The following is a 9,620-nucleotide window of genomic DNA, read 5'->3' on the forward strand; positions in this document are numbered from 1 at the left end:
TAAACACAAACATACATATAATGACTTACGGGTGCGTAAACACAAACATACAAATAATTACTAATCAGTAGATCAACACCGCTGTAAAGGTGAACAGAAGACAGGTATTCATATTATGATTTGTAGATGCACCTACAAAAATATACATATAATGACTCACAAATACCTAAACACAAGGATAGATATATTAATGGTACATCAGCGCAAAAATAGAAAGCATAACTTACCAGTATGTTGTCATGGCTGCAGAGGTCCAACAGAAATCAAATATACATATAAAGAATTGTGGGTGCGCAAACACTGCTCCAGATGACCAAACAGAATACAAACATAAAGACATTAAATTGAATAATAATAATAATAGCAAATATAAATGCAATAAATTGAAGCTGAATTGACATTGCGTCAAAAACAATATTAACAACATTTTTGTTTTTTTCGAATTTCGCCCTCCACATAACCATCAGCCTTTCCCTCTATCACAACACATTTCATCCTCCACTCTTTGACTAACTCAATATCGTATTTATCCTCAAATCCGTCATATAGTATCTCAAACTCGCATTCATCATCAAATTCATTGTCATCTAAAACACTTACTACGAGCCCTGAATACCATACATCCTTTCCACCTTCATCTACCATTTTATGTTTAATTCTTTTTCCTAAAAACTTTGGAACCCCTCCCTTTGATGTGCCTGCTCTTATTATTTTTCTAGTTTCCATTAATAATCTAGTGTCACCCTCTAATCTGACCTTTTTTTTTAATGTTAACAACATTTCTTGTCTTTCATTATTCTGTCTGATGACTGAACATTTTATTGTATTTGCTCGTTGTTCTGGAGCATCTTTTAAAAACTTAAAAATTGATAGCAGGTTTATTTTTAACGCCTCTATACCAAATTTTTTGTAATTTTCACCTTTTACCTTTTCTCCTAACTGTAGCCACTTTTCTGGAAATTTTTGCTGTAGTACTTGTTTTCGAAATTTAATTTGTCTTTGCAACTTCATTACAATTTCATTTTCAGTACCTAAGATTTGCTCCAAATCCTCTTTACACAAAATTAAACCACCATCCTTCCCAATTTCTGTTGTCAAAAACTCTTTTTCTTCGCTTGCCTTTTGCTCCTTTATTTCCTTTTCTAAGTTGCGCTTGTCCATCTCATCAATTTTGTACTGCAATATATTTGCTTTTTTTTCTCTGTACTTTCTGATATATCCTTTTCTATTTCGCCTTGCTAGTAAAACTAGCCTTGCCTTTTTAACTGTAATGACCCACTTTTGGATGCCTTAACACATTCTTGTGTTAAGGCATCCAAAAGTGGGTCATTACAGTTAAAAAACAAACAATCAAACAATTCATCCTTAGTGATATTTGACATCAAAAAATGTAGAACCACTTAACATTATTGATGCATCAGAAGAACAACAAACAAAATAATTAAACATTTGCGACCAAACGGTATTTAAAGAAAAAACATGACCTTCCTCTTCAATAATACGAAAAAGAGGTCCTGATATCAGTTTATTAAAAATTCTCAGAGCTCTGGTTGAAGCATGAAAAATTATGTTGTCAATATCATGCCTAATTGATTCATGAAGGAAATTTGAACCATCAAGATTAAAAACAAATTCTTTAAGATGATCTTTATGAAAATACGTTGCTCCACCAAGTAAAAATATAATGTTAAACCGATGATGCAGAAATGAAACCATAAAATTTTTTGAAAACTTTTTACGCAAAAATGCCCTCCATTCATCAGCTTTCCCGTTCCGTTGATCGCCATGTCTATAGCTTGTAAGTTTTGAAAGTTCATACAAAATATCAAAGGTACGTGAGTTTTGAGAATTTATAAAACCACCATGAACACTGCCTTCCTGCTCAACCACTTTTTCCCATTCTATGATTGCTTTTTCTGCATATATTCCTAAATTATGGATAACATGTAAGCCACAAAAAACATGATGCATTTGAGAAATTTTTAATTTTTCATTTAAAGGAAGTAGATCATAGTTTTCAACAACAAAAGGCAAAATTGCTTCTCTCCAATGTTTAAATTGGCTAAAAAAACTTGAATTAACTATGGTGCGATCTGTCATCAAAGATTTGAACGAAAAAATAAGCTTCCGAAGATCATCCTCATAGTTTTCCTTTTCAGGAGAAAATATCTGAGACATATCAGTGAGTAAATTTTTTAGCTCTCCAAAATAAGATTGTGCCTCGCCTGAAAACATATCTTCTATCCCAAACGTGTAGCTTCCAGATGACGTTGTGACTTGAAAACTACCAATCTCTCTAAAATTATACTTTGTGCCATCTGTATGAAGAACATTGTGTGTACTATCCAATATAGCCTCTCTAACCTGTGCTTTTGATAAAAGGTTCATTTCACTAAAAAATTCAGCAGCCAAAGATTTTTTTGGAAGTGTGCCACATGAAATTCCAGCCATTTTTTGTAGTACAGTTCTGATAACTGATTCAACATTGTTAACAGAAACATTTTTACTTAAAAGGTCATAATATACAGAGCGAATTTCATCATTATATCTACCTCCTTCAAAAACATCAATTACATTTTTTTCAAAAAAGTTAACTCTTTCCTTCAGCTCTTCTGAAAGATTTTCAAAGTAATTTAAACTCTCCTTTAAGATTGAATCATTCGCTTCATCAGATGTTTTTAAAACAGTGTTTTCAATTTTTTTCTTAAAATACCATGCCTCAGATAGACATCTGATTGTGAACGTTTTCTAGCCATATCAATTTCTTTTTCTAATCTAAAATTTTTTTGCAACAATTGGTTAATCCTACAATCCTTTCTAACTTCTCTTTTGTTGACATTTCTGACATTATATTTTGACAAGATTGCTTGATATTTTCTTTTATATTCATTACATCTTTTATTAATTTGTCTATTTTGTAATTTAAGATAATTAATTCTCTGTTTGTATTTTTTTATTTGATAGGCCAAATCATCTGATAATATAGGTAGTTTTTTATCTGAATTGAAAACTGGCAGATTCACTTCATTAACTTGCGCTTCAAGAAGAAAATTTTCAGAATCATTTCCTAAAGGGGTGTATACAATAGAGTTTGGGGTAACAGAACACAAAAAAATTATCATTAGCAATTTGCAAGTTCAAATAAGAAGATACAGAAACAGTAATTTGATTTGGAACAATTTCACTATTGTGGATAGAAGTTGGGGTAGAACAAGCATCAGAAGGTAACAAACCAACAACATCCAGAAAAGCACCAATAAAAGATAAAGCAGAGCTTAAAAAATACTTTCTTAAATCAAAATTTTTGGCACGATTTACTTTTGCAATAAAACCTTTTGACTTTTGAAGGCACTTGATCAGCATAACTCTAGATATAGGGTATTTAAACAAGGATGTAAAAAATACTGAAAGATTTGGCCATGTCAAGTTAAATTTATCTTTTTCTTTACAAATTTGTAAAAAATGGCGATTGGTTAAAACCAAATCTGGATTTTTGAGGGATACAATGCCTCCATTAATATTAAGATAATCCATAACAGTGTCAGATACTAAAATTAAAATTAAACTTAATTTAAGTGACATAAAGAAAAATAAGGGGTGAATTATTTTGGTTTCAATAAATTGAATTAATAAAATGAAAAAAATTTGTGCTACAGTATTCCTAATTTATAATTTTGACTTACTTTCTTGACTTATAGGTGGAGCAACCATTTTGGTGAGACTATTGTTAATGTCAACACCTAAAAAAAAGGAATTAAAATAATTATTACAAGAGTTCATAGTATTTAATCAACAAACAAATAGAGGCAAATAAATATAAAAAGATATAAAGAATTTCTTACACAACTCCATTTTCATAAGCTTTTGTTGAATACTATTTTTAGGTTTTTGTTTTGAAAAAAACAGTTTAAATAAGAGCAACCTGTAGTTAAAATAGTAAAAATCAAGATTTTAACTTTCTTGAAGAATGCAGACCTTTTACCTGGGAAAAAGTAAAAGATGTATTTTCATTTGATTAAAATTAAGAATTATACTTTCACTTTCAATTTAATTTTCATAATCTAACCAAAACAAACGCAAAAATCAAAACAGATAACGTCATTAAATACGCGAACAAAAGCATATATATATACACATAATTTATATGTGCAAATCCTAAGTACCAATTCTTTAGGTAAACTTAAGTAAATACTTGTTTTAAATAGAGGAAAGGCTAAACTTGCAATTTCCACCTGGACGTTTTTCAAAAACACTTTTTTTTCTATATAAATCAACCTTGAAGTTTTTAAACGCTGAGAACTAAAATTTTTTGTATAAATGTTAAAAAACGTCCAGATTCCATTAGATTCCCCGTCCTTTTCTTAATAAATATGGAAAGTTTCATAAAAATTAGATGTGTTTAAGATCTTAGGAATCCTTACCTTCAAAAGCTTCGTTTTAAAAAAACGTTCCCGCGGCAAGTTTTTTTATGAAAAGTGGTCTCAAAATATGGGTAATATATAAATGAAGCCATACAAAGCTTAGTACTTTCTATACATGGTTGGAAAGAAATTGAGTAACACTAACTGATGCAAAAAACCTCAAGGCGCTGGCTTAACCATACAAAAAGATATAACAGAGCAAAGTTTATGAAAATTACGTGTTTTTTGTCAAACGTCAAATGTTTTTTGTTTAGCCGTGGAATCGCTAGCTTAGTAAAGTTAAGTATTTACCTTTCTTTGTCTCTTGGAAAACGAAAAAAGGACACATTTTTATCGGCTACTCCACTGGTATTTGTGCAGTTAACTGCTGCACAATATAAAGGCATTTCTTTAGACTAAAAACTATAACTTATTGAAGAAAAAACGCAATATAATATACAGAAAACAATTTACAGTTTCATAAAAATTTGTTATGAGAGTTAATTTTTATACTACCTACACATCCCATAATGCCTTGCGCATACGATTACACTTTAAACTATGTAAATATAGAAGAATTGACAGCGCTTGCTTTTGACTTACAAAGTGTTCTACAGTTGCCTTTTTCTAATGTTTCTCTATTTTATTATTCTAGAAAGATTTGCGTTTATAATTTAACCATCTATGTAAGAAATGGAGAGATTGCTCATTGTTATGCGTGCAACGAATTACAAGACAAGCGTGGTAGCAATGAGATAGGTTCAATTTTGTTCCAATTTCTTAAATCATTACCTTTGACTGTGACAGATATTTCTTTATTCTGTGATACTTGTCGTGGTCAGAATAGAAACCAGCAAGTGGCTGCTACTTTGATGTACGTTGTACAAATTTTACCCAATTTAAACAGAGTTGAGCTAAGATTTTTAGAATCGGGACATTCACACATAGAATGTGATTCTATGCATTCTGTAATAGGGTCAGCAAAGAAAAAAAAATGCTTATATAATGTCTGATTGGTTACAAATATTTAAAACTGCAAGATCTAAAAGAAACGAAAACAAAGGTAATTACCAAGTACATCTTTTAAAATACACTGACTTCTACAATCTCCATGAACTAGCGGCTATTACTATTAAAAATAGGAATAAGAACGAGTGTGGTGATAAAGTGTAATGGCAAAAATAAAATGCCTGAAATTCGAAAAAACATTTCCTGAAACCATATTTTACAGATATGACCACACTTCTGACTATAAAAAAATTATTCTTGCTGGAAGAGGTTGTCGAAGAACAGTCCCTGCTGAACTAAAGCTGGGATACGTTAGTCTTATTCTAATATCACAAGCAAAAAAGACTGACCTTGTAAAGCTATGTGATGCTGGTCAAATTCCAGAGGAAGTTATTCCGTGGTACAAAAGTTTACCTTCAATTAATATTGGTCTTCCAGAACGATTACCAAAGCCATCTTACGATGTAATCTTAAAACATTTTTTATCTGAACTTTTATCTCAGTGTTATGTATTTTTCTTATCTTTTTTTCCATCTTTCACTACACTATCATACTTTTGTTGATGTACATATAGGTATAATTTTATCATAGTTTTGTAATCTGGCTGTTTGGAAGAAATTACATAAAGGCAATAATCCCGCCAGTATACAATATATTTGTTTATATTATGTACAAAAAGATAAAAAATAAAAAAAAATATATATATACAATAAATGTCATTTTAATAATAAGTATTTGTCATTACATCCTTCTATGTTCTCATTTTTCTGGCAGGTAAAATTCACTAAGTGTGTTTTCTGCTTATAAATAGCATTTATGAAATAAATGTTGTTAGTAATATATAACTAAACTTATTTATTTTATTAATCCAAAATATCACATTGATATCTCGATAAATGGAATTTTAATAAAGTAAACTAACTAAAACTTGATTATCTCAAATTAGCTGCAGTATCACTTAATGAGTTTTACTTGTCAATAGACGAAATCATCTTGTGTTATAAATAATCATTTTGTGTTAAAAGCAAACAGAAACGTTGACGCTAGGTTACTTTTTTTGGTTACTTTTATTAATTTCGCTAATTACTTCATATTATTTAGCACTTAAAAAATTAGGTTCGCACTTGTATTTTCAGAACATCTTTTCTCGATAATCAAAACTTTTGCTTTTAACTTATTTAACTCAACTGCTCAATTTCGTTAATAAGTCTTACGTCATAAATCTTATTTTAATATGTCACAAAATGGCAAATTAGTAATAAGTTAAAAGACATAACAACTTATCAGGGCCGACAACACAGGTTTCAAAATGTGTGTACACAATTGCAAATTAAAAAAAAATCCTCTATATCTTGAAATTTCTTAAAATAAAAAAAAAGGTCCTTTAGACCAAAGGGATGGGGCTCTGTGCCCATGTCAACCAGATGGCGTCGGTCATACTTATTAGTTAAATGCCTTATATGTTTAAATTGCTGTTTGTCCATTGTAATATATCTTACTATTAGGATAGGGCTAAAGGGAAAACTATCCTTTATAATCCTTATCTTTTCAATGAAAGAATAACCAGAGAAAAGATGGCTTAAGAGAGTAACCTGAGAATCGACGGTTTGAAAGAAAGCGAGAATGAATATAATAATAAAGGTAATGGGAAGAAAGGAAAAAGATGGAAAGGGGGGCAATAGAGAAGTAAAGTATCAAAGTTATTTAATGGATTGCTTTGGTTAAAAGGTACGAAAATTAAACGGACGCATAGAAATGAGTTAGAGATATCAAAAAGCTAGAACGTTTTTAAATTACTTTTTAATAAAGATAACATAATTATTCTGAAAAACTCTTAGAATTCAATTCTTGCATTTTTAAATTTTTGCCGTTCGGCTAATAAAAACATTTACATTAAATACAAAAACGTTTTGATGTTTTTTGTTTCGTTCGTTGATGTGTTTTGTACAATTTAGACAGCAATTCGTTATAAAATACTAAACTCTCGTTTAGTATTTTATAACGAATTGCTGTTTAAATTGTTCTAAAAAATACTCGTTTTGAAATACTAAAAGTTATTGAATGTATATTAATAAACCATCAATTTGTAAAATCATATCTTTGAGCTTTCGCTTAGCAGAGTTGTAATTACATTGTTAAATAAAATTTACTCTTAACAGACTTATTTTGTTGATTGATATTTACTTTTCACTGTATTTGGTGATATTGATAAATTTGACCAAGTTCAATACATCTAATTATTGAATCAACTTTCTTATGACTTAAAGTAAACACTTTAATGAAAAACTTAAAAACGAAACAGTACAATAGGCTTGGGCAAGTTGGGCAATTTTTACTAAATCTAATAGATCTCTTGAACGGTACATCGGAATAATATAATTTTTTCACTATTAGAAAGATAATTTGATCTGCTAAAAAATGGTTGAGACAAAAAACTTATTTCGATTTGTTTCAGAAAATATAATCTAAAGTTTATTAGGCTACTCAACCAACCCCAGCGGGGTAAGTTGAGCATTGTGTGGGGTAAATTGAGCAATAAAAAAATGAATGCATTTCTGTGACAACTATTAACTCTGTCATAAAAACAAAACATAGCTTCCTTATTAATTAAGTATATACTTTCAAGTAATAAGTATATACTTTTTAAGCACATTTTTAAACAAAACTTGTTAATATTATGATAAAATAAAAACTAAACATTTAATGTTAGTCTTCAATTTCCATTTTGCAGTCAAAATATAATTTTGACCAGAATGTGAATCACATTTTAAATGAGACCATAGATTGCAACCTTGACAATGGACCCAATTTTCTTCTGGTAGACTTTCAGAATAAGTTTCCCAACATACAAGACAAGCATAATCGTGTTCTGCACTTGTCTTTAATTGTTTTGTCATCTTAGTTTTTTTGTTTGATTGTTTTTTTAATTTTTTTAATATACTAAGCAGCAGAGTCTCTTTATTACCATGATCTGCAAAGGATTGATCGGCAGAACGTTTTTGTGGTTTCTTTAAAATTTTTTTCTTTTCAGTTTTTTTGTTTGTTTCTTAACTTTTTTTAATATACTATGTAACTGAGTCTCTTTATTACCATGCTCTTTATTATTATTTGAAAAAGATTGACAGGTAGATAATTTTTTTTGTTTCTTAACTTTTTTAAGTTTCTTAGTTTGCTGCTGTTTTAATATAATTCTTTCTGTTATAGCTAATGGCAATGAATCAGATACAATTTTTGGTATATCATAAATTGTTATGGCTTTTCCAGGATTGTTTCTCAGCCATGCATCTTGTGCAACTGATAGGTACTTTTTAAAAGGTCCAAACAATGACACATCTAGTGGCTGGAGCTTATGGCTGCGGTGTGATGGGAAAGACAACATGACTATTCTATTCTTATTTGCTAAGTTTAGTATTTCAAAATGTAATTGAGAAGAGTGATTGTCCAAAATCAACAGAATTTTATATTTATTTAAAGGCTTCACATGCCTAATGAAATGTTGCATAAAATTTTTGAATTTAATATCTGTAACCCAGCCACTTTCATTACTTACCCCAATACAGTTCGTAGGACCATTATTAACAAAATAATCTTTGTAATTTTTGCGAGGGAACACAAACATTGGAGGCACTGTATTACCTGAGGCAGATACAGCGGTTACCGTTTTGACATTAGTGCCTCTTTCCCCTGATGTCATAATACCAACATTTCTCTTGCCTTTTGCAGCCACAATCTTACTAGGTTTACAATTGTAGATACACCAGTTTCGTCAACGTTCCATATTTGTGAAGCATTGAATTTGTATATATCACCTAGTTTACCAAAAAACACTTTTACATTTGCAGCGTTAAATGATGTTGCCCTACCAAGGCTAGTTGCTTCAGGTTTCCTTACAGATAATTGAGGATTTCTTTTTACAAAACTATAGTTTTTTAAAAAGAAATCTTCAATTGAGATGGCTGGTAAAGAGTGAATGACTATAGTCATCCACTCTTTACTAGCCATCTTATTTATTGTCCAAGAATCTGGTATTTTGATTTTGTATTGAAGAGCACACACATAAGCAAGAGAACGAATATCTTTAGGAGTATAGCCGTAAAATATAGATGCCATTTGGAATAAATAATTTTTTAAAGCGTTCGCTTGCTCTTGGGAAAAAATTAATCTAGGTTTTGAAAAACCCATGGATGGGTAACCATCATAGTTTAGTTTTAA

At 30.0% G+C, this 9,620-nt stretch overlaps 1 protein-coding gene across 2 annotated transcripts; it reads right to left on the reverse strand.

The window, feature by feature from the left end:
• Positions 1-1,354: 1,354 nt before the first annotated feature.
• Positions 1,355-4,018, reverse strand: LOC136081907 (uncharacterized). 2 transcript variants are annotated; one of them, XM_065800299.1, is made up of 3 exons: positions 3,843-4,014; positions 3,684-3,740; positions 1,355-3,548 (listed from the first exon to the last, which is right to left on the reverse strand). In XM_065800299.1, the coding sequence occupies exon 3, from the start codon at positions 2,449-2,451 to the stop codon at positions 1,366-1,368; it is 1,086 nt and encodes a 361-aa protein (XP_065656371.1). In that variant the 5' UTR covers positions 2,452-3,548; positions 3,684-3,740; positions 3,843-4,014; the 3' UTR covers positions 1,355-1,365. The 2 variants fall into 2 exon arrangements, with proteins under 2 accessions (XP_065656371.1, XP_065656372.1); XM_065800300.1 differs by having other exon boundaries at positions 1,954-3,548; positions 3,843-4,018.
• Between the last annotated feature and the right edge of the window lie 5,602 nt (positions 4,019-9,620).

This window comes from Hydra vulgaris, chromosome 06 (genome assembly GCF_038396675.1).
Source record: "Hydra vulgaris chromosome 06, alternate assembly HydraT2T_AEP".
Taxonomy (NCBI): Eukaryota; Metazoa; Cnidaria; class Hydrozoa; order Anthoathecata; family Hydridae; genus Hydra; species Hydra vulgaris.

Bases quoted from the DNA above. Each gene is read 5' to 3' on its own strand.
- LOC136081907 (XM_065800299.1), bottom strand. From the start codon at position 2,451: ATGGCTGGAATTTCATGTGGCACACTTCCAAAAAAATCTTTGGCTGCT.